The 25,907-nt window shown below is 42.1% G+C and overlaps 1 protein-coding gene across 5 annotated transcripts in view; it reads left to right on the plus strand.

Annotated features, from left to right (window-relative positions):
* Positions 1 to 25,907, plus strand: part of Bckdhb (branched chain keto acid dehydrogenase E1 subunit beta) — a 297,770-nt gene that overhangs the window by 38,019 nt on the left and 233,844 nt on the right. For all 5 annotated transcript variants that reach the window (XM_052715541.1, XM_052715561.1, XM_052715572.1 and 2 more), the window contains exons 4-6: positions 12,501 to 12,634; positions 12,857 to 13,012; positions 15,451 to 15,559. In XM_052715541.1, the coding sequence (XP_052571501.1) occupies positions 12,501 to 12,634; positions 12,857 to 13,012; positions 15,451 to 15,559 (399 nt within the window). The remainder of the gene's footprint in view (positions 1 to 12,500; positions 12,635 to 12,856; positions 13,013 to 15,450; positions 15,560 to 25,907) is intronic.

Below are 25,907 nucleotides of genomic sequence, written 5' to 3' on the forward strand. Positions count from 1 at the left end.
TCAGTTTTCAGCTTCCCCAAATCTGGATTTCAGCCTTGAACTTCTCCAGCTTCCTGATTCTAGGACTGTCACTCCAGTGATCTTTTTACTTAGTAGGTTTTTTTTCTTTCTTTTTTTTTTTTTTGGTTTTTTGAGACAGGGTTTCTCTGAGTAGCTTTGCGCCTTTCCTGGGACTCACTTGGTAGCCCAGGCTGGCCTCGAACTCACAGAGATCCGCCTGGCTCTGCCTCCCGAGTGCTGGGATTAAAGGCGTGCGCCACCACCGCCTGGCTGGTTTTTTTTCTTAAATTATTTCTTTTAAAATGAGTAATATTTTCTTAATTATTTCAGAATTTCATATAATATATTTTTATCCTATTCATTCCCCTCCCCTAGCTCCTACCAGATCCACCCCCTCTCTACTCAGTCAACTTCGTATGTGTGTGTGTTTTCTTAAGTCCATTGAGTCTAATATATATATGCTGCCCAAATATCCTTGGGGGGGGGGTAATGAAACCTGCCTTGGAACATGGTTGACCTACTAGGGGCTGTACCCTTAAAGAAAACAGACTCAGCCTCTCACAGCAGCTATCTGTTGAAGTAGCTCCTCAGCTTGGGGTGGGTCTTTATGCCTACCTCCCTCCTGCATGTTAAGACCTTATCTGCTCTTTAATTTTTGATTTTAAAAATCTTATGTTACGTGTTGGAGAGATGGCTCCATGGTCAAGATCACTCACTGGCTGCTCTTCCTGAGAACACAGATTTGGTTTCTAGCACCCACCAGGCAGCTCACAACCACTGTAACTCCAGTTCCAGGAGATTTGACACCTTCTGGCCTTCGAAAGCACTAGGCATGCATACGATGTAACGGCATGTATGCAGGCAAAAGACCCAGATACACGAACTAAAGGTAAATACTTTTAAAAATTTATTTTATGTGTATGGGTGTTTTGAGAGCATGTGTGTACATCACATGTGAGCCTGGTGCTTGTGGGAGTCAGAAGAGGAAATTGAATTACCTGATATTTATTGATATTATTCACACAACAGAAAGTTGTGAGGCACTGTGTGGGTGCTGGAAATTGAACTTGGGTCCTCTGGGAGAGTGCTTAACCACTGAGCTGTCTACTAAGCCTAGCATTAAAGCCACAAATTCCTCCTCTCTTGTTTCTGTCTTCTCTGATGCTCTTTCTTGCTTTTCTCCCCATCTTGAATTCTACGTAATATTTGCCTGTTGGAATCCAGTTCTAGTTAGATCTACCTGGATGTCTGAATCCTGAGCTCACTGAGCTGAATGCCACTGTTATAAACATGGCACTGTATCCAGTGCTCTCAGTTTGGGCTCGAGGCTGGTGGTGACCTCCAAGGACCACCCTTGCTGCCCGACTTCCAGGCATGCTCCAGACTCTCTCATTCTTCTTTCTTCAACCACGCCTTCCTCATCTTCCCTCTGCTAATCTGTTTTGTGGGTGTGAGAACAGTTGTTGGGTACACACGAGGCCCCAGGTTAGATCCTTAGCACTGCAAAAAAGAAAGCAGGGTCCAGTTTAGGATTTTACTCAAGAGGCGAGTAGATGCCACCGAGACCTTGGGCAGGCTCGCCTTTCCTTGCTCCTGGTATACCTGTGTGGTCCTCAGTGCTTGTGGGCTGCTTGCTTCTTTCTGGATCTTGAGGGATGTTAGGGTGCTGTTAGATCTCCCCTGTCACCTGCTCAAAGACATGGTTCTAGTTGTTACGTATTTGTGTATTTCACTAATTTGTCCTTTTCCTACTGATCATTTCTGATGGAAGAATTTGTTCCTTCTTCCATCCTAACTTTTTTTTTTTGGATAGGGTCTCCTGATTTTTCAAGTAGCTCTGGCTGGCTTGAAACTCCCTATGTAGAGCAGGCTGGGTGCTCTAAGAAAGCAGGCTGAGCAAGCCATAAAGAGGAAGCCTATATGTAGTGGTCCCCCATGTTGGAATCCAGTTCTAGTTAGATCTACCTGGATGTCTAAATCCTGAGCTCACTGAGCTGAATGCCACTGTTATAAACATGGCACTATATCCAGTGCTCTCAGTTTGGGCTCAAGGCTGGTGGTGACCTCCAAGGACCACCCTTGCTGCCCGACTTCCAGGCATGCTCCGGACTCTCTCATTCATCTTGGTTCCTGGTTCCAGGTTCCTGCCCTGACTTTGCTCAGTGATGGGCTGTTACCTGGAGTCTATAGGATGAGATAAACACCTTTCTTACAAGATTTTGGGTCAGGTTGTTCAATCACAGCAGTAGAAACCCTAACTAAGACATACCAATGACTATTCTTTGCTCTTTTCTTATCTTCTTTTGCCCCTCGAAATTCACTAAGTAATTGTATTCTATGCCAGGCCATTAATACATAAGGCGACATATGCCGAATACTTCTCATATTCAATAGTCCCGTGATATGCTACCTAAATATCTAAGGCGTGGCACACGTTTTTGAAACAAAACTTTGGACTCTCATCCCAAGAAGCTTTTTCATGACACTGAATCTATTTTTCTCCCTCAGTTATTGGCTATGGTATCTTTAGAATTACCCAAAGGCTTTCAGTATTCTTTGCATGCCTCTGACTCATATTGCAGGCTCTTTTCATCAGTGAGTTCTCTGACTCAATTTTAGGACTACATCTAGTCTTGCCCGTTCTTCCCACCTCTTCTGCTGTTACTCATCTCTGTTGTCTACTGCAGCATCACAGGATCCTGTAATCAGTCTCGCTGTGCCTCCCTTTGCTGTTTATAGACTATTCATAGAACACCAGCCAGAAAGATACTGATGAAGAGAGGTTCAGAGTGGCCTGGCTTTGCTCTGTGACTTCCTCTTCCCCCCCTCACCTGCCTTCTGACTCATCCTCAGTAAGAGTCAGTGTTTACAAGCGAGTGCTTGATGGTTAGTGCTGTGAACTTGACGGGATCAGAACTCACCTTGGAGATGAATGGGCCTCTGGGCACACCTATGGGGGGATTACCTTGATTGTGTTGATTGATGTGGGTAGATCATGTGAATTTTGGGTGGGATTATTCTGTTTCCTCAAAATCCTGGCCTGTGTGAGTGGAGAGGAAGCTGAGCACTGGCGTGTATCTCTCATTTTCTGCTTCTTGACTTTGAATAGAATGTGACCCACTCTCTAAAGTTCCTTCTGCTGTGACTTCCCTGCGGTGATGGACGATAACCTTGAACTGTGAGCTGTAATAAGCCTTCTTTCTCTTCAGTTGCTTTTGTTAGAGTATTTGATTATAGCAATAGGGAAAGAAACCAAGACAAAGGGCCCAGAAGGCCTGGCCTGACCCACACTGCCTCGCTGTAGCCTCTTCCTTATGCTTTGGCTTATCCTCTGCCACTATTTTTTCATGTCAGATTCCTGCTTCTCCTTTGTGCCCTTTCTCTGATGTACCGAAGCCTTCCTCCAAGGTCGTTCCACTCTTGGCCCCTATATTAGTTCATCTTACATTGCTGTGGCCAAAGCTCTCGACAGAACCAACTTGGACAGAAAGATTTGCTGTGCCTCATGATTTTAGAGGGCTCAGTCAGTGATGGCTTGGGCTTAGATGCTTTGGCGGAAGATCATGGGGCAGGCACTGTTCACATCTCCATAGGTGGGAAGCAGAAAGAAAGGTCACGACACTATTAAGTGACTTTCTCTTTTTGTCCCTTCTAGCCAAGACCCCAGCCCATGGCCCCAACCTACGGTTAGTGTGGATCTTGGTGGCTAGTTTTAGGAATATAATCTAACCATTTTTAGCAAGGCAGAGGGGATAGGGGAGAAGGGGCAAGACCTGCTGGAGACGTGTTTGCCATGCTCAGGCTGGCTAGAGTCACTTCAGTCATGGGGTTTTTATCACAGCGAGAGAAGGTAAGCCAGGACAACCCTGACATACAGAAAAGTGTTAATTCATGGTGAGCACTTTATGAACACTAGAGAAATAATGGTGTAAGTTCAGTCTGTTTGGCATCATAATTCTCCTGTTACAGATAAGAACAGAGCCTTAGCTAATTTAGCAATTTGTGGAGATAACTATCCTGGTCTGCCTTGCCTCACAGTGCTCTCTTGCTGTTTGTCCTGATTCACCTGTCAGGATATTACGCACATGAACTTCACAGTGGGTAACTGCCCTGCGGGAGAGAGAAAGTTATCAATACTGTGTGTCTTATTAGCGCTCTGACCACCAGTCCATGTTAGACAGAAGCCAGAAACAGATTTTTAACCACGGAGTTCATGTTGAAGCACTTCTTGAAGCATATAAAAATGTCATTGGTTAAACCGTCTCCTTTAAAGGAAGAATTCTGAGAAATTCACCCTGTCCGCTTTCTAGAGGCAAAATGACTGCACTTTTCCTTACGTAGAGGAAAAGTACCCAGGTCCTGTGAACTTAAAGCCGCAGGGAGCAAATGGGTGCCTGCTGCCTGTTGGGTTGAGGTGGCTCGGAATTGCTGGATCTGGCTCCCACTGCGAGCAGCTGAATTCATGTTCCTTTGCTACCACTCAAGCAATAGGATCAATTTTTTTTTTTCTCCGAAAAATATCCAGGTACTTACAGTGGAGCAGGGCACTGATGAGGTATAGATGTCATGTGCTCAGAAGACGGTCTCAGATTCTCATGACTGTGAATCACACTTGGAAGTGTCTGCAGCTGCTTTTGGAGTTGCAAAGCACAGGATGTATCTAGTTGGCATTCGCCAGCACCTGCCCTATTTGTGGCTCGTGTTCAAAGGGGATGATTGAGCTGAAAGTGAATTCCGCATACCAAGATGAACTGATATCCTGGGCTATAGAAATGGAGCATGAATACCAACCAGATCTGTCCCCGAATGTTTGGGTTCCTCATCAGATCCGAAATTAGGATTTGTCCTAAAATGCTGATAGTAGCTGAGAAGCGGTGCAGTTTCCACTGAGATTTGAGTAGTGTGTTAGTAAAGTGTACGCTGTGGTTTGAAGGCAAAGCCTGAATGAGAGGTTTGTCAAGCCTCTCCCACCCCCAGCACTCCCATTTCTGGCCTTTCCATTTTATCCACATCCTCACCAGAATTCTTCGTTGTCTGTGTGTTGGTTTACAAATACTATATGGAAAATTTTTGCATCTAAGTTTATTCATCAGGGAGATTGGACTATAATTCTCTCTCTCTCTCTCTCTCTCTCTCTCTCTCTCATATCTTCATCTGGTAGTGGCATTAGGGTAATACTGTTTATAAAGAGTTTGCTAGCATTTCTTCCTTTCCTATTTTATGTAGACATTTGAGAAAGATTGCTATTAATTCTTCTTTAAAGCTGTTGTAGAATTGTGCAGTGAATCCGTTTGGCCCTGGACCGTGTTTAGTTGGGAAGTTTGTATGTGTGTATACATGGGTTTGTGGGTGCATGTGTGTAGAGGCTGGAGAACAACTTGGGGTATCATTTCTTAGGCATTGTTCACCTTGTTTTTTGAGACAACGTCTCCCACTGGCTTGGAGCTAGGCCAAGGAAGCTATCAAGTGCATTCTGGGGATCTTCCTACCTCTGCCTTCTGATTGTTGGGAATTATACCAATATGCTTTTTAAATTATTTAATTTTTTTCATACTGTTTATTTTGATTATATTTTTCCCTCCCCCAGCTCCTCCCAGCTCCCCCCACCTCCCTACTCACCCAGCTTCATGTTCTTTCTCTTTAAACATACAGAAAACAAAACCCCCAAATCAAAACAAACAAGCGAACAAACCCAATAAGATGGGGGTGGGCAAACAGTAAGCTCAAAAGCTCATGAGCCCGTTGTGAGCTGGCCGCCTCCTCCTGGGCATGGGGCCCGGCCTGGTTTGGGGCTATGATTGATCTGTCCATTGACACTCAATTGGAGAAAGCTGATTTCCCCCTTCCCAGCAGCTATCAGTCACAAATAACTTCTTGGTTAGGAGTAGGACTTTGTGTACACTATCCTTTCTCCATGCTGGGATTTTGTCTGGTTAAAACCTGTACAGGCCTCATGTATGATGTCACAGTCCCTGTGAGTTAATACATGATCATTCATGTTGTATCTGGAAGACACTGTTTCCCAGGAGCCATCTGCCAGCCCTGGCTGTTGCAATCTTTCTGCCTCCTCTTTAGCATAGATTCCTGAGCATTTGAGCATTGGGGCAGGGGTGGGAGGTTGATCAGGATCCCATTTAGGGGTGAGTTGCTCTGAAGTCCTTGATTCACTGCACATTGGCCAGTTGTGGGTCTCTGTGTTGATTGACCGCTACTGCCAGAAGAAACTTCTCTGGTGAGGCTTGAGCGACACATGGATTGTTTTCTATCCTTTGACGCTAAGGTGATGTCTGTTCTTGGTGGTGAAGTGTGTTACTTGGATGCAGCAGAAAGGTGGATCCCATTTTTGAATCCAATCTTCTAGTCAGTGCCTTTTTATTGGGGAATCGTGATCATTAATACACTTATTGATCTTGATTATTCATTCCTTCATTTTGTTGTGGTGTGTTTTCCCCCCCTCTTTTGATTAACTGTCCTTGGATTATTTATTCTTTGTGTCCTCTTGGGTGTAGTTGACCTCTTGAGACTGAAGTTTTCCTTCTAGTGCTTTCTGTAGAGCTGGGTTGATGGACATAAGTTGTTTAAATTTGTTTTATTGTGAACTGTTTTTCTTTCTCCATCAACTGTGATTGATAGTTTTGCTGGGTGTAGTAGCCAGGCTGGGCCTGTGGTTCTTCATGCTTGTAGAACATCTGTCCAGGCCTTTCTGGCTTTCAGAGTTTCCAATGAAAAGTCAGGGTTAGTCTAATGGGCTTGCCTTTAGAGGTAACTTGGTCCTTTCCCCTTGCAACATGTATTTCCCCTTTATCCCTGTACATTCAGTGTTTTAATTTTATGTTGTGGGGCTTCTTTTCTGGTCCTCTTTATCTGGTGTTGTGTATGCCTCTTGTACCTTGATAAGTGTTTCTTTAGATTGGAGAAATGTTCTGTGATTTTGTTAACAATATTTTCTGTGCCTTTGGCCTGGGTTTCTTCTTCTTCTTCCTCTATTATTTGTAGATGTGATCTTTTCATAGTATCCCAGATTTCCTGAATGCTTTGTGCGTGTATCTTTTTTTTTTTTTTAAAGATTTAACATTATCTTCAACTGAGCTTTCCTCTATCCTGTCGTCCGAGACCTGAGATTCTCTCTTTTACTTTATCCAGTCTGTTGGTAAGACTTAAACCTTCGAACTCCTTGTTTGACCTCCTGAGTTTTTCATTTCAAGTTTTTTTTTTTTTGAGACAGAGTTTCTCTGTGTAGTTTTGGAACCTGTCCTGGATCTTGCTGTGTAGACTAGGCTAGCCTCGAACTCATAGAAATCCTCTTGGTTCTGCCTCCCGGGTGCTGGGATTAGAGGCCTGTGCCACCTCTGGCGCCGCCGCCGCCGCCCAGCCTCATTTCAAGTTTCGTTTCAGCTTGGCTTTTCTTTAGCAATTCTAGTTCTTTGTGACATTCTACTTTCATGTCTTGAATTGTTTCCATTATTTCATTCAACTGTGTGTGTTTTCATGATCTTCATTAAGGATATATTCATGTCCTCTTTAAGGTCCTGGAACATATCCATAACTGCTGTTTTGAAGATCTAGTGTAGTGCCTCAGCTAAGTTGCTTTTCTTGGGGCCTATTGCAATGGGATTTTTGGCTCCTGGGGGAGGCACATTATGTCTCGGTGGTTCATGTTTGTGGTTTTGAGCTGAGATTGTGAGGCATCTGGAGCTGTGAAGGTTGTGCTGTTCTTAGTGTAGATATCTGGTTTTATGTTGGGTAGGTGTTCATTTCTTTGGTTGCTATGGTAGTTTGAATGTAATTGGCCCCTATAATCTCATAGGGAGTGGCACCATTAGGAGGTGTGGCTTTGTTGGAGTGGGTATGGCCTTGTTGGAGGAAGTGTGTCACTGTGAGGGCTGGCTTTGAGATTTCCTATGCTCAGATTCCTGCCCAGTGTCTCAGTTGACTTCCTGTTGACTGTAAGATGTAGGACTCTCAGCTATTTCTCCAGTACCATGTCTATCTGCTCCCCACCATGAGGATGATGGATTAAACCTCTGAAACTGTAAGTGAGCCCCCCTCAATGAAATGTTTTCCTTATGAGGGTTGCCATGGTCATGGTGTCTCTTCACAGCAATAGAAGAAACCCTAAGACAGTTGTTATTATCACATTCTGGGTCCTAGCCAAACGTGATAGCTGTGGGTCCTCGTTAGAGAGCAGTTCTGTGAGTTGGTATTGAGTCACCAAAGAATGGAGGTGGCTATGTCCCAGCCAAGTGTGGTGGCTGTGGGTTCCCTGAAAGAGAGTGGTTCTGAGTCTCAGCTAAGTATGCAGCTGTTGGTCCTTAGCAGAGACCTTGTTCTGTGGATTGGTGGGGGTTCACAAAGGGTTGGAGATGGCCTAGAAAGAATGAAGGATGTCAGTCAAAAGCTAGGGTGACCCTAATTCTGCAGCAAGAGGCCAAGTCTCAGGAGGACAGTGGTGTGCTAGGAGATGAGGGAAGGAGGACGCACATAGCATACTCAAGTCCCAGCTTAGTGTGGCAGCTGTGGGGTTGCTGGTAGAAAGCTGTCCTGTGGGTCAGAGGGAGTCACAAAAGGAATGGAGGTGGGCTAGAAGAAATGACTGGAAAAGTGGCAGGGAAGACAGAGGGGACCCTGGGTCCACACCAAGTGGCCAAGTCCCAAGGGGATGGAGGGCTTTTTTAAATGTGGGTTTTGGGGAGTAGACTTGGGTTCTCATGTTTGAAAGACAACTGCTTTCCTGACTGAACTGTCTCCCCAGTCTTAGTTTGGAGGTTTATTACTGTTTCAGTCTCATTGCTTCTTAGAAATGTATTAGACGCAGTTAGTGGTGTCATCTGGGATTATTTTGGTAGGTCATATGCATTTAGAGATTCATTCATTTCTCTTAGATTTTCCAATTTAAGGAGGTATGATTTGTTTGTTTTGTTTTTAAACAGGGTTGTAGTTGGAGAGTTTCTCTCTGGGTCCCGCCAAGCCCCGGCAGTCCTGCAGCTCACTTGTAAAATAAACACACAGACGCTTATATTATTTAAACTGTTTGGCCTAATGGCTCAGGTTTCTTGCTATCTAGTTCTTCTATCTTAAATTAACTCATTTTTATTAATCTATATCTTGCCATATGGTTTGTGGCTTACCGGTACTTTACTTCCTGTTCCTCATTGCTGTGGCTGGCAGCGTCTGTGGGATGCCCTGTATAAATAAAACGCTGATTGGCCAGCAGCCAGGAAGGAAGTATAGGTAGGCAGGACAAGAGAGAAGAGAATGCTGGGTAGGAGAGGGCTGAGGGAGACGCTGCCAGCCACCGCCATGGGGAGCAGGATTTAAAGTACCGGTAAGCTACGAGCCATGTGGCAAGGTATAGATTTATAGAAATGGGTTAATTTAAGATGTAAGAACAGCTAACAAGAAGCTTGAGCCATTAGGCCAAACAGTTTAAATAATATAAGCGTCTGTGTGTTTAATTGGATCTGAACGGCTGCAGGAGCTGGGTGGACACAAAAATACTCCAGCTACTCAGGGTCTCAATTTATAGCTCTGGCTGGCTTGGAACTTGCTGTGTAGACCACATTGGCCTTGAGCTCACAGAGATCCACCTGCTTCTGCCTCCTACATGCTGGTGTCAAAGGTCTGTCTCTGTGACCATGTCCACCTAATGGAATATGTTAAGGTTTGTCATGATGATTTTCTGAATTTCCTTGGTATCTGTTGTAATTTTTCCCTTTTCTTTTGGTTAGTTTATCTAAGGATATGAAAACCTTATTTATCTTTTCCAAGAACCAACTCTTGGTTTCTTTAATTCTTTTTTCTCTCTCTCATTTTACTAATTTGTCTTCTCACCTACCATTTCTAGAGTTGGCTTGTTTTTGCTTGTCCAATTCCCTCAGGTGCATCATTTAGTTATTTCAGATTTCTCTGATTTTTTTTTTTTTAAGTAGACCCTTGTAGCTAGAAACTCCCCCCACCCCCAGGATTGATTTCATGATTTAATTGTATCCCATAGGTTTGGATATGGTGTGTTTTTCCTTTTGTTTAGTTATAGGAATTTTTGAATTTCCCTCTTAGTTCCTTTGGCGACCCATTCGTTATTCAATAGTGTATTCCCTAAACTGCATGAAGCTGCTCTAACTTAAAGAGACTAGGATTCTATACTCTTGTGTTCTCTTTAGTGGGCACAGGAGAAACTTCTGCTTAGCTCTTTTAATTCCAGAGGCTATTTTCTACTGAGTTAGGTGTGCAGGTCCAGGTGTGCAGGTCCGGGTGTGCAGGTCCAGGTGTGCAGGCACAGGTGTGCAGGTCCAGGTGTGCAGGCACAGGTGTGCAGGTCCAGGTGTGCAGGTCCAGGTGTGCAGGCACAGGTGTGCAGGTCCAGGTGTACAGGTCCACGTGTGCAGGCACAGGTGTGCAGGTCCAGGTGTGCAGGCACAGGTGTGCAGGTCCAGGTGTACAGGTCCACGTGTGCAGGCACAGGTGTGCAGGTACAGGTGTCAGTGAGTTCCCACCAATTTGTGCATAAACGGGATGTACTTTCTTGGTTTGCAGTTACTGGCCTCCTCAGATGCTGTTCTTTGACACCCATTACTATAGTCTGTCTGTCTGGATTCTAGCAGTCTCTGACACAGAGTGGAGAGTCCCTTTGGGCATGCCTTCTAACTGTCATTATTTACTTTGTGTCCCTTCTTTCAAGGTTCAAGTGTTCAGTTTATGCCTGCTTTTAGCTTTCCAGTGCCTCTAAAAATTGATTGCTTTTTGCCTGGAATTTTAGTAAATAGAGGAGGGTTGGTTTGAAAGAAGCAACTCTGCAGTTATCTTCAGAAGTTCAGTAAGTTCAGATATAGAGTTTAGTTATTCACTCAAACACCTTTTCTAATTTCCGTTTTTTCTTTTTTGAGTTACATATTATAGATATGCACTTAGTAAGCTTTCTAACACAAACTTCTGAGATCAGACGAGATCGGGCACAGTCAGGGTGGTGTGGCCATAGATTTAACACAAACTGTATTTCATCTCTCCTCCTTTTTCTTCTCTTTACCCTCCCTCCCTCCCTCCCTCCCTCCCTCCCTCCCTTCCTTTTGTTGCTGTGATAAAACAACCTGATTAAAGCAGCTTAGGAGGGAAAGGCTTTATTTTGGCCCAGTGGTACTGTCCGTCACAGCGGGGAAGACATGACAGCCACAGGGAAGGCTTGGTGACGGAGTGGGAGGCTTGGCTGGTCATATTGCTTCATAACTAGAGTAGAGAGGGAAGAGGAAGTGGGGATAGCTCAGAGCTTGTCACCAGGAACCTATTTCCTTCAGAAAGGCCCCACCTCCTAAAGGCTCACATCCTTCCCCAACAGGGCTGCTAAGCTTGGGCATGGGGGTGGTAGGATGGGGTGATGGTATTCTAACACATGAGCCTATAGGGGATGTTTTACGACCAAACCACAGCAAAGTAATTGGCTAGTTTTCTTGCTTTCCTCCTCTCCCCTCCCTTCCCTTCATATTTTGTTTTTTCTTGAATTTTGGGACTTGAGCCTAAGGCCTCATATTTTAGACAAGAGCTACAGAGATCTCCAGTACCACATACAGATTTTCTTACCTTTTTTGTTGTTGTTGGTGTTGTTACTGATTTCTAGTGCAATCCCACCATGGCCAGAGAACATACTTATAAATAATTCTTACTGAATTTGCTATTTGACAATTTCATTCATATGTAAAGTGCATCCTGATTCCTCTTTCTCACTTCTCTCAGCCCCCTCCTACCCGCTACGTATCTCCACTTCCTCCAACAAGTCTCTTTCCCACATCCAAGTCTTTCGCTTTGAGACATTCTGAACTTGTTGAGATAGTGTGATAGCCCAGCAAACAGGGTTGGGCCGTTCCTGTCAGGATTAGAGCGCTTGGTGCAGGCACTGGTATCTGCAGATGTCAGTTAAGTCACATTGTTTCTTGTGTTATAGCTATGTTTGAAAAGCCCCCTTTCTTTTTGGGGGTATTTTTTCTGTGGTTACCCAGACAGTGTGGTGTCTCAATCCCATACTGACTTATGTACCTGCCTGTGTTCCATCTGGCTGTGTCGTTTACTCCCAACTGCTTGGTGCTTGTTGTACCATTCTTAAGACTTTGTGAATTCAACCCTTTAACGGTATGAATTGTGCCTTATTAAGTCAGGCCTTTGCCCTTAACATCTGCTATTGATAGTGTGATGTCTACTTCCTTTTGGTTATGGTTTTTACTGTATAGTTTTTTTATTTACGGTTTCCCTTCAAATAGCAGGATTCTGCTTTTCAAAACAATATCAGTGTGACAGTGTTTCTAATTGGTATATTGAGGTTTCTTATGTTTAATACAATTATGTACTGAGTCAGTCATAATGCTGTCTACGGTTTCCTCTACCTGTCCCTTATTTCTTTATCCCACCCAGTTGTCAGATGTATTGTATGTTGCAGTGCTTTAATTTGCTGCATTAGATTTTTTTCTATTTCTGTTCCTATTATTATTATTAATTAATTATTTTTTTTTAAAAAGGAAAAGATAGAGTGTTTAACACCCCGTTGTGTGAACAAGGAATTGTTGGATTTGGGATCGGAATCGCAGTCACTGGTGCTACGGCCATTGCGGAAATCCAGTTTGCCGACTATATTTTCCCCGCCTTTGATCAGGTAGGCGCCTCATGCTTTGCCGGGAAGGGCATCTCTTAGGGTCAGTCCCTGAGGGCTCAAATACAGGCGCTGCCCACCCACCCCCGCCCTGCCCTCAGCACCTGTTGCCTTGGGTGGGTGCTTTGCAGTTGTAATGGGAATGCATTTGAAGATCCAGCGGCATGCTTGGAGGACACGCACTGGGCAGGAAAGAGTCATTATGGCTTCCTCTTCTCTCCGCAGATTGTCAACGAAGCTGCCAAGTACCGCTACCGCTCTGGCGATCTTTTCAACTGCGGGAGCCTCACCATCCGGGCCCCATGGGGCTGTGTGGGCCACGGGGCTCTCTACCATTCTCAGAGTCCTGAAGCCTTTTTTGCCCATTGCCCAGGAATCAAGGTATTCTTGTTTACTTCCTGGATTTGATCATCGTTTGCTGTTTCCACCTTTGCTCATGCTGTTAGTATTAGCCAGTGACCTTACCCGAGGGAAGACAAACAGGACTTTGGAACTGATAGGAACTTAACTATATTTGAGACAGGGAGGTTGTTAGCATTTCTTTTTAACGTAACTCGATAACACCCAGGTTTCTAGAATGTTCTTCCTGAAGCAGCACTGGCACGATGTTGGCATTCATTAACTCCATAGATTCTAAAGGGTGTGACTTTCTCCTAAAGCTCTAGTTTATTCTTTCTTATGGGTTTTTCTCATTGAACTGATTTTGGGGTACTTTTAATAAAACCTACTGTTTAGTCAATATTTACCTCAAAGTCATGCTTGCTTTTAGCTCAGTTTTCAGGTTTTAAGGAGACGGAGAGAAAGCTGTTATATAGATGGGAATCTTTTCCAATCTAGAGTAAGGTAACTAACTACTCAGTCTGCTTGGAAGAGTCTTCCAAATGTAGCTGTCTTCTGTAATAGCTCAAGTCTTTGGATGGTACAAATATTTTGAGTGTTTTCTCTCTTGATATTCACCAAACAGCTTTCCAGGGAATCACAGAAATTCAGAGAAGCATGTTTGTTTTTGACAACACAAATCAATTGTAAAATGTGTACTTTTTTTTCCTTATTTTTTTTTTCCTGCTGGATCATAATAATGTTTCTCCCAGTTGAAGGGAAGCCATATGCTTTTCTGATACTTTTGGACAAGAGCCACCTGGAGGCAGCACTTATTTTTGAGTTTGAGTAGGATGTTCATCATATTTAATGTTTTTACACCATATCCTAGAGTTTTTAAACAGTAGAACTTTTAATCTTCTACTGTCTGTTTTCTGTTTCTTATTTTTAAACTTGAAATTATATATATACACACACTAAGGCTGATACAAATAAATAAAGCAAGGAGAAACTAAAGATTAGAAGCATAAAGGCATTGTGTGATATGGTTAATAAAGAGATTTTTACTGTTTTAATTTTAAACAAAAGTCTTTTGTTAAAAATGATACAATTCGCCGGGCGGTGGTGGCGCACGCCTTTAATCCCAGCACTCAGGAGGCAGAGCCAGGCGGATCTCTGTGAGTTCGAGGTCAGCCTGGGCTACCAAGTGAGTTCCAGGAAAGGTGTAAAGCTACACAGAGAAACCCTGTCTCGAAAAACCAAACCAAACCAAACCAAACCAAACCAAACCAAACCAAACCAAACAAAACAAAACAAAACAAAAAAAAAATGACACAATTCCCTCAAGGCAGTAGATTAAGAGTCTGAGGCCAGCTGGGTAGTGGTGGTGCACACCTTTAATCCCAGCACTCGGGAGGCAGAGGCAGACGGATCTCTGAGTTAGAGGGCAGCCCGGTCTTACAGAGTGAGTTCCAGGAGAGGCTCCAAAAGTTACACAGAGAAACCCTGTCTCAAACAAAACCAAAAAAACCCCCAACCAATCAACCAACCAACTAACCAACCAACCAAACAAACTAAAAAAAAAAAAAACCCAAAAAGTCTGAGGCCAGCCTGGTCTACCTAGCATGGCTTTCTCTCAATCAGATTAAGGGCTGGGGATGTAGCTCAGGGTGGACCACTTGCCTAGTATGTGTAAGCTAAGGATTTGATTCCCAGCTCCACAAAACAAAGCCAACCAACCAACCAACCAAACAAACAAAAAAACCACAATAGTGAGTTTGAAACCCAAAGGTGGTTTGTTTCAAGGAGTCTTGTTTGATCTTTGTAGTAGGTCTAGGCTTATTCTAATAATCCTTCCAAAGTAAAGTTTGTTCTTCCGCAGTTACTTTACAGTCATGAAAATTTAGGTACAGATTTGTGATTTGAAGAACCGTGGTCAAGAGTGTGGTCTCCTGGGCGCATCAGAACAGAATAAGAATCTCTGTCCTAGCAAGCTCTGTGACCTTGGGCAGTGTCCCCTCCTGAAGGTCTTGGAGCCCTTGCTTGTCCACCAGAGATGCGGAATAGCCATGCTTTTTTCTTCTCTGTGCAACTGGATGCTAGGATATCTGGTCCGCAAAATTCAGTGGATTGCTTTTTCCCTTCTGAAGTGCAGGTTGCATTTGCCCATCAGAAGGAAGGGGATTGTGGTACTTGACATTTGCAAGTGGTAACATCGTTAGTAGGAGGTGGCACTTAGTGATGGACACTTCTCTTGGCTTTCTTTTTATGTGCAGAAAGGGGTCCCTTTCTGCTAGGAAGATCAGCATCTTAGTTATCAGAATGTGGACAGCATTTTAGAAATACTGTGGACAAAGAGATTTCTGAGGGACAGTGCTTAAACTTTGTAATATAAACAAATACCTGGGTCATTAGTTGAATTAGTTACACTTGGTTAAGGATCAACCCTTAGAAATGGGTTTACTGGGGATGTATCCTACTAAACTTGTGTGTATTTGCAGGTGGTTATACCCAGAAGCCCTTTCCAGGCCAAGGGACTGCTATTGTCATGCATAGAAGATAAAAATCCATGTATATTTTTTGAACCTAAAATACTTTACAGGGCAGCAGGTAAAGCTTTCTTATATTTTGTATTTGTGACTATCCTTATATTCTTTTACATAGTTAATTTTCTCTTCTTTTTAACATTTCCCCCTAAGCTTGTTTTCTACTTTCCTTAAGGATAGGTTGGGTTCTATGGCATTCAATTTTGTCCTCAGATGTAAACTTCAGAGAAACCCATGGAGTCAGACTTTGATTGTGGAATGTAAAATGTTAACAAGAATGAAAGATCATGCTCAGTTTTGTTTAGTCCTTGGGGGTTGATTGGGAAAGTGAAGGCACTTGTACTTCATGACGTTGAAAGTCCCTGTTAGATAAGTGACCCCAAAGGTCCTCTACGTCAGGGGACTCTGTGATGAAGCAGGCGCTGTGAACAATGTGCTATGGCATCACGTCTACCTGGGGGTCTGTCGCAGTCAACCTAGAGGCGTGGTTGCTCTCCTTTTAGCTCACAATCATAATTCTATAACCACACATCTGTGACTGCTTATTTCTCAGCTGTAATGGAAAATTTAAATATCAAATGATTTGTTGTATCTAAAGTGTATTTCCCACCTCCCACCCCCCGAATTCAAGAACATTACTTTGGCAAATCACTCTTGAATGGTTACATTTAAAACCACACGTTTTTGTTGTGATGTAATTTATGTACCATAAAATGCACAGCTATTGTGTTCGGTTTGATGGGTTTTTGACAGCCCCATATATTCATATAGCCACTATACAAAACAAGATGCAGAACATTTTAATCACTCCTGCAGGCCTTTTCTGGTTCATTTTCTGCCTGTCCATTCTCTCTGCTCTAAGCCTAGTCGCTTTCTGATTGTGATTAGATTAGCTGTCCATGTTTCTGGGTTTTGTGGAAATGGAGTTTCACGTATATTCTTCGTGTTTGTCTCTTTTTGTCCAACCTAGTGTTACAGAGATTCATCCATGTTATTGCCTGTGTCTAGTTCATCTATATTGCTGAGTAACAGTCTATTGTGTGAATAGCCATTGTTGATTATTATTACAATTGTGATTATACTGCACAATTGTGTACAATAGTAGGGCATTATTCAGAGAATGAACATTGCCCTTACTTTATGAATAGTTATTGTGCATCATTATTATTACTGAGTATATTTGTTATTATTGTAAGAACAATTATTTCTACTGAGGAAAGTGGGTTACTTCCTCTCTCTTCAGCAAGCTAATGATCTTTGAATATTACTAATATATTACACTCCTAGTTCTGGCTATTAACCTGACTGTTAATGAGTTAATTAGGAAGTGCATCTTGGTTATGAAGAACAAAGGTACCTGAAAATCTGAGGCATATACAGTTTTGTTGGATAAGTATTACCTTAAGTGAATAGTCATTGTATGAATCCACTGTCATTCATTGAAGACCCATGCACTGGGTTCCTGTTTCACTTTATCCAGTCAGTTTTTGAAAACTGACTTGGGTATTGTTAGGAAAGAGCAATTTCCCCCAATCTGAAGTATTATTGTTTACACAATTCCTGAAATAAAGTTTTTTTTTAAATTTTTTAAATTTTGTTTTATTTTTAAGGATTCTAGACATAGATTTCCTTGGGAAGCTAAAATGTCAGTCATCTAAAAAAGTTACCTGTTAGCTCTAAAAAAGAAATCGGTAGATATAATTTCAGTCTATGTGTGTATTATCTATACTGTATCATTTCAATTCATGCATCTATGTATTCCTTAGGCAGCATATGTTTCCTGACAGTGAAGTATTCATTTATTTGATCACAAGTGTTTTTACTTTATATGTCTCTGGTCTCATATGGATTGTCCACATAGATTTATGTTTCTATCTTAGCTGTGTAGGAGAGCTTTTGTTGTACATCTAAAACAAGTGCAAAGAGCATAATTTCATTACTGAGGAGAGTGCTTTGATTCAACATTGGGTAGTGAGGAGAATCAATGGTTTTCAGTGAACTTGAAGTGTAAAGTTACTTTTGAATTTATTGACATGTTTTCTGCGATTGATAAACTGTACTATTCATGGCATTGGGCCCAGTGGAATTTTCCTACCTACTTTCCAGATTTAGTTTGAACATTGAACAAACATATCTCTCAAACCTTAAGTTAGTTATGTTCTTAGTGACTAAGCTTATGCCATGTGATAGAGTGATGTATTTTTGTTTCTGTGTAAAATTTAGGATCATGAGTCATGGCACTTTGTAACAAGTTCACCCATTACAGATCCATACCCATATATAGTTTATACACAGAATAAAAATAGCAAAAATGTTCTCCTTTCCTTTCCTTCACTCCCAACTCCATTCCTTAGTTCCAGTTCTGTGTATTTATATTTATCTTCATAGGTGACTAGGTGGAACATACTTGCTTATGCATAAAACATAAAAGAGATATAAGTACTTTCCTGTAACTTGCTTTGCAAAATATTTTTCTATAAATTTACCAAAATCTATAAATGTATAATCTGTATACTCAAGTAATAAAGAGCAAGTTATAAATATTCTACAAATAGATTTTCTTTAAAATATATTTCTGTTAATTCTTTGGGAATTTCATACAGTGCATTTTGATCATATTCATCCTCACTCCTACCCACCATCCCAATTTTGTGATTCTCTTACCCTCTTAAAAGACCATCAGGGCCAGGCAGTGGTGGTGCACTCCTTTAATCCCAGCACTCCGGAGGCAGAGCCAGGCAGATCTCTGTGAGTTCGAGGCCAGCCTGGTCTACAGAGTGAGATCCAGGAGAGGCACCAAAACTACACGGAGAAACCTTGTCTTGAAAAATAAAAAATAAATAAATAAAAAAAAAAACCCCGTCAGGTACAATTTGTGATACTTACATATTCCTGGGTATGAGGCTATGCACTATAGCTTGGTGGACATACCTGGGGCCACACCCTTAAGGGAAACCTTGCCCAGATGCAATCAATTGACAATAGAACCTTTTTTACGGTGGGGCCTCTTGAGCCATACATCCATCAAATAACTTTTCCTACTTGCCCAATATTTGGATATATCTCTGTCAGTTCACATAGGTGTAACTGATTTTTACTTCATAAAATATATACCATGCCCTTACCTTTCCCCTGTTAATGAAACATTGAATTGCTTCTGAATTCTGGCAGTTTTAAATGGTGTTGCAAGAAACATATGTTTATCTGTGTTTAAGTATGTGGGAGAAGGAAATTATGTCTGTATTAAAAAGTCTCTGTAGAAAAATCTGTAAATGTATAGTCTGTATACTCATGTAATAAAGAGAAAGCTATAAATATTCTACAAATAGTTTTTCTTTAAAATATATTTCTGTTAGTTCATTGAGAGAATTAATTCATTAATAGAAATAAATAAAAATTGTTCTGAAAATTAGAAGCTCACAAAATCTGGACTAAGTCCTTTCCTGCTTTCTTTAATACCTATGTATGCTTTGGTTGCATGCATCCTGGTAGTGTGTGGAGCATGAAGTCAATAGCATCTTCCAGTAATTGTTTTTCAGGGGCCAGTAGTTGCTATTGCTTCTCATGTACAAATATAAAAACCAATACCAGTTCCTTACTGAATAGGTAGCCACAATTGAGAAAGTTCCAGAAAGCTGGATGTGGTGGTGCATACCTATAACACCAATACTTGGGAAACAGGAATGGGGATTGCTGTGAGTTCAAGGACAGGCAGGGATACATAGTAAGACCTTCTGAAACCTTAATCAACATGCCAAACAAAAAGTTTAGAAACATCAGAAACCTACCCTTGACAATGAGGTCTAAATGGTTGTGGGGATGTGGAAAGGGGTGAGAAATGAATGAGGTATTTAGTGGTTTACCAGTCTTCAGAAGCAAGAGTCGACCGGGCTGTACCTCATAACTGTACCTCATGCCCCTGAGTCTCTAGGGGCAACCATTTAATTTTTTTTGGATCCATTTTAAAAAGTGATGTGTCACTAATGCAGAAAACATACTAATCAGTGTTTTCTGGAGAAATATGGATACCATGACTGTAACTGCACAAATGATTGTCCAGAACTATGTTGTAAATGTGGAAGAGTCTTAGGCATAACCCAATTTATTATGCTTGGGTTTTGTTTTTATGTGTGTATCAAGGTGGTAGACAGAAAAACTCTGTCTAATTTTCCTTCTTCTTCCCCCTTTCTCTGATTTCCTTCCTTTGTCTGTGTGTGCCTGTATGAATTTCTGTGTACCACGTGCCTGCAGAGGCCAGATGAGGAGCTCTTGGAACTGGAGTTACAGGTAGTTAGCAACTGCTTGATGTGTGTGCTTGGATCCACAGCCAGGCCTCTGCAAGAGCATTAAGAGCTCTTAATCACTGAGTCATCCCTCTAGCCCCTATTTTTTTTTTTTTTTAAATAAGAACAGAATTACTCCGGGCAATGGTGGCGCACGCCTTTAATCCCAGTACTCGGGAGGCAGAGTCAGGCGGATCTCTGTGAGTTCAAGGCCAGCCTGGGCTACCAAGTGAGTTCCAGGACAGGCTCCCAAGCTACACAGAAAAACCCTGTCTCGAAAAACAACAACAGAAAAACAAAACAAAACAAAATGAACAGAATTACTTAAATTAAAATTCTGAAAAGATGCATCAATTTATTGGTGCTTTTTTTCTTATCATTTTACAAACCAGTGATCCATTTTAAATTGGCAATTAACGTAATATTTTTTGTACCTCAATTCTTGTGTTAAGTCATTTTTCTCTTCCCAGCTCTATTGCTGATGTATAGCGACTGTAATTTAGTGTTTAATTTTTTTCTTTGCCAATTTCCTTTGTGTGACGTTCACATATTGCTCCTTGCTATAGAAAATCCATTTGAAAATAAAATTCAAATTTAAATATTTATTATCTCTTTGAGAATTTCATACATTGAATTTTGACTATATTCGTCCCCTCCCCTAACCTTTTCTTCATCCATCCACCCCCAATTTTACTTACTCAACCTGTGTCCTTTTTTTTTCCCCCTAACAAACCATCAAGTGTCATTATTGTTGCCTATACACTGTTAGGTGTGTGGCCACCCACTGGAGCATGGGAGACCTGCTGGGGCCACACCCTTAAAGCTAACTCTCTCTCCTTCGGCATCTATAAATTACCAGTAGATCTTCAGCTATGGATGGGACTTCATGACCATTTCTCCCCTCCATGCTGAGGTTTGGTCTGATTTGAGCTTGCAAAGGTTTTGTGTGTGCTGTACCAACCTCACAATAGTTGTTCATATGTGCCATGTATATGCTCCTGCCCTATTGTGCCTGGAAAACATTGTTTCCTTTTATCTGCTACCTCTGCCTCTTAGTTTTTCAACGCCCCCAGCTTTGGGAGGAGGGTCGTGTGATAGAGATGTATGTTTAGGCCTGGGTACTCTGCATTCCCTCATTCTCTGTGTCTTGAGTGGTTGTAGCTCTCTGCTTTAATCACCATTGATTGCAAAAAGAAGCTTCTTTGATGAGGTTTGAGAGAGGCACTAATCTAGGGGTAGAGTGAGACATCATGAGGAGTTGGCTCCATACTATGCTGCATTAGCAGAGTAATAGTGGGTTCCCCTCTAGGGTTGATGACTTGTCTAGCCACGGGTTCTTGGCCCTGATGACTATGCCACGCATGGGTTCCGTCTTGTTGAACAGGCTTGAAATCGAAATAGAAAGTGGTTGGGTGCTCCACGCTGTGTGTACCACCGTTGCACCAGTCCGCATGTCTTGGGGACTAACATGGGGTTAACAACTGGATAAGACTGGGTTTTACTTCATTCCTCTAGTAGCGTGCATTGCACTTTCCTTGTGAATGCTAGCCAGTAAGGATTAAGCTTCCAGGTCAGTACCTGCTTGAACTTTCCATGTTCTGTGTCTCAAATATGTGCTATCTTCAGCCGTAGAGTCTTGCCATCGGTTCTGGAGGGTGACTAAGAGCAGTGGCAACAATCTGTCAAACTTGGGAGTCTATAGAACCCAACTGGCCAACAGCTCTGATAGAAGTAACCCATTCCTGACATTGGGTTTTAATTGGTTAGTGTCTTAGGGTTTCTGTTGCTGCAACAAAACACCATGATCAAAAGGAAGTTGGGGAGGAAAGGGTTTATTTGGCTTACATTTCCACATTGCTGTTCATCACTGAAGGAAGTCAGAACATAGGAATTCAAACAGGGCTGGAACCCGGAGGCAGAGGCCACGGTGGGGTGTGCTTATTATTGCCTTGCTTCCACTGGCTTGCCCAACCTGCTCTCTTATAGGACCTAGGACTACTCGCCCAGGGATGGCACTGCCCACCATGGGCTGGGCCATCTGTGTTGATCATTAATTGACAGAATGCCTGCAGCTGGATCTCATGGAGGCATTTCCTCAACTGAGGCTCCTTTTTCTCTGATAACTAGCTGGTGTGTCAAGGTGACACACAAAACCAGCCAGTACAATTAGCTTGTAGTGTTTAGTAGGGAGACTGTTGTCCCAGTAAAGTGTACCTACATTTAAGTTGTTTTTATATATGAAAATGTTTATATCTCAGGAAGCCCCTGCAGTAGTTTTTTGTGTCTTTTCTAGAAAGTCTTTAGTGTCTGTCCTCTCTACTGTTTTCTTCATTTCTGTTTTCAAACCCCATTTAACTCTTCCTGTTCCATTATTCACCCTTCCCCCAGTAGATGCTGTGTTCTTCCTTCCTAGAAAACTCCTCTCCCCATGAACTTTTACTAATTTATGTGGTACATTTACTCAATGGAATATTCAACCGTTAAGAAAAGTGAATTTTGCGGGTAAATGGATGGAGCTGGGAACAGCCATTCTATGTGAGGAAACCCTGGCTCAGAACTACAAACCTCACATGTTTTCTCTCATTTGTGGATGGTAGCTTTGAATCTTCAGATATGTTTGTGTCTCATTTGGAATACCCAAAGAAATTCAGATGTTTTAAAGAAGATGGAACAATTGTCAGTACAATTGATTTGCTAGCATGTTTGCTAACCTAGTGATGTAACACACTGGTGATTGCATGGAAAAAATTACTCCAAGAGTAACTGAGGAGATTAAACAGGCTATAGACACGGTTAAAGTTTACTGCACTCTGTCTTATGAAGTATCAGTCCTGTGAAAGCTTTTCTTTGTCATGTTAAACAAGACTGGAAAATTTAATGAGGCTTACTGCAAGTCTTGCAAAGAGCAGATAGGTTCTCTGTTACATCACCACCAACTTTGCCGCGCATGCTTGCAGTCATCTTGAGAAGCTCTCTAAGTTGCCTGATGCAGAAAAGCTGTAGATATGGAATTTTTTTCTGTTAAATGATTTTTAAAAATTATTTCAGGAGCTCTCTCTCTCTCTCTCTCTCTCTCTCTCTCTCTCTCTCTCTCTCTCTCTCTCTCTCTCGTGTGTGTGTGTGTGTGTGTGTGTGTGTGTGTGTGTGTGTGACTCAGTTAAAGTGTTGTAACCAGGAGGAACTGAGTTGTATCACCAGAACCTATATAAAAATGCTGGGTATGGTGATGCGTGCTTGTTATTTCAACCCTGGGGTGGAAGGGACAGGAGGAGCTCTGGGGCCCACTGGCCAGTTAAGTATAATTGGTGAACTCCAGAGTAATGAGAGACCCTGACTCAAAAGAGGTATGTTGTGTTTCTGAAGATGACACCTGAGGTTGTGCTCTGGCTTCCACATACATGTTCACACATGCACATGTATCCACATTACACACATGAACACACACACACACACACAGACACACACACACACACAGACACACACACACACAAGTGATATCAGGTGCATTTAAATTGGAAAAGGTGTAGACTTTAGTTCCAAAGTAATATTGCCATTGAATTAGAAACAATAGGTTTTCATGACATTTCAATGGTAAGAAAACATGGCCTTCTGAAATAATGGCATTGTATAAAGACACTTACAACCTTAAATTCATTATCTTATATATAAAAATATCTGCATGAGAAGTCTTCTGGTCTCATGTTAGATATTTGCTGGTTCTTGGAGTGTCTGTTCCAATGGCTTTTGTTTAATGGCCCGGTTTCAAGGGAATCACTGTCTGGCATGCAGGAAGAGCATGAGACACACTTCCAACAAAACCACACCTCCTAATAATACCACTCCCTATGGGCCTATGGGGGCCATCTTTATTCAAACCACCACATTCCACTCCCTGGCCCCCATAGGTTTGTAGCTATTTCATAATGCCAAATGCATTTAGTGTAACTTCAAAAGTCCCCATAGTCTGTAATAGTCTCAAACTTGTTTAAGAGTCCAAAGTTCCAAGTCTCTTCTGAGACTCATGCAATCCCTTAACTTATCCCTTATAAAACCAAAATGAAAAAGCAGGCCACATACAAATATTTTTCTCCTCTGAAACCTCTTGAGTCAGGTCCCCATAGTTCAAATCACCCTCAGCACCACTGTCTTCCATGCTCCTACTAGTATGGCTCATTAAGCCCCACTTAAAGGGGTCAACTGCTTTTATAATCCAAAGACCCAAAGGCTACATTCCTCCAAACAAAAGCATGGTCAGGTCTATCATAGCAATACCTCAGTCCCTGGTACCAACTTCTGTCTTAGTTAGGATTTTATTGCTGTGAAGAGAGACCATGACCATGGCAACTCTTATAAATGAAAACATTTACTTGGGGCTGGTTTACAGTTCAGAGGTGTAGTCCAGTTTCATCATTGTGGGAAGCATGGTGGCATGCAGGCAGACGTGGAGCTAGAGAAGGAGCTGAGAGTTCTACATCTTGCCCTGAAGGCAGCAGGAAGAGAATGAGACACAATTCCTCCAGTAAAGTCATACCTACCCCAACAAGGCCATATCTCTTAATAATGCCACTTCCTATGGTCCTATGGGGGCCATTTTTATTCAAACCATAACATCCCTCATCTAAAATACCATAAGTCTGTTTTCTTAGATGTCTGTATAAGCACATACTTGGTTGCACACCTCCATGTCTTTTGTTTCCTCACAGAATCCTTCTTTATTGTCTTTCATGTCAAGCATCTCTGTCTCCAAGATGTCCCTCAGTTCTGCCATATTTGGTGAGACCTCTTTGATGTCTATAAGCAGGCTGTTTCCTTCTAGATTTCCAGCGTGGCCGGTGATGTGTTGTCAATATCATGTTTTTATTTCTTGGCTAATAGTATCTTTCATCTTTATAGCTCCCAGGGAGGTTGTGTTTCTCAGTAGCATGAGTGGCTTCTTTATTTTTAATTTTTAAAATTTTTTTGTTTTTTGGTACAACATTTTACTTGAGGCCTTGGATATATTGGGTGCTTGGTCATTGTTAACTGACTGCATTATGCATAGTGTGTATATTTTTGCATTTTCTTTCTTGCAAAGCTCTGTTTAAGATGGTTTATTAGAAAGAAAACAGGGAGAAAAAGCCTTGGTATGGAAAATGAAATGAGCTATTTGGAAATAAAATAAACTTATTCATGCCATGAATCTGTAAATGAACATGTGCGGTGCATGCAAATGTTTTCTCATGTGCAAGCAAGTGTGGAGGTGAGAAGTTTACAGCATACTTTTATGAAACCTGCCCTGCCTAATGATTTTTTGTGTTCTGTGTTTGCCTTTATAATGACTTCTTACTTTCTCAGTTGTACAGTCATCACGATGTATCTGGTACTGATCTCTCTGTGCAGTGTTCATTTGGGTGTGAATGTAATCAGCATGAAGGAGAGGGGCGTGGATTTAGCTTTCCATGCTCCGAGCATATGTGGTGCCCTTTAGCTCCTGATGCCAGAGTTCAGCTCCTGTTGCTTGACCCTTTCAGAAAGCACATAACTACAGGGTAGGAACACACGCTTACTTATTTGAAATGACCTTCTCCTGGAATATGTTACCATTTAAATGACTGTAACTACAAAGTACCTGTCATTTTCACTGACTCTTCTGGCTTGGCTCGTTGATAAGTGAACATATTCAGGTTGCACTCCTGCTTTCACGTGCTTAAGATTAAACTGATGCAGATCTGAAAAGAACTTTGAAGAGACCTGCTGCATTCAGCAGGGCTCCAGGGCCTGACAGGACTGGGGTGGTGAGGTAATGAAGTAATAGTGTCTCTTACACATAGACACAGCATACAGAAAAGCTGGGGATCGGGAGGTCTGAGCTCTTGGATGGAGAAACTGCAGCACCCTGAAGCTCAGTGTGTTTGTTATATACAGTGGAACAGGGATGTGGGGTTATTACATGTGGATAAACAGAGAGGCGGGTCTATTATGCACAGCTGAATAGGGAGGCAAGTTTAGCTAATCTCAATAGGATTAGTCTGTGTAGGGGAGTAATTTTCAGGCTAGAAACACCAGGGGGAGGCGTAGAAAGTATAAAGCCAGTAGAAATTTTCTGTACACACATCAGCATTCACACTTAGAGCAGAGGAAGTCTTTGCC

The sequence above is a fragment of the Peromyscus californicus genome, unplaced genomic scaffold (assembly GCF_007827085.1).
Source record: "Peromyscus californicus insignis strain IS unplaced genomic scaffold, ASM782708v3 Scaffold_11__1_contigs__length_118956290, whole genome shotgun sequence".
Taxonomy (NCBI): Eukaryota; Metazoa; Chordata; class Mammalia; order Rodentia; family Cricetidae; genus Peromyscus; species Peromyscus californicus.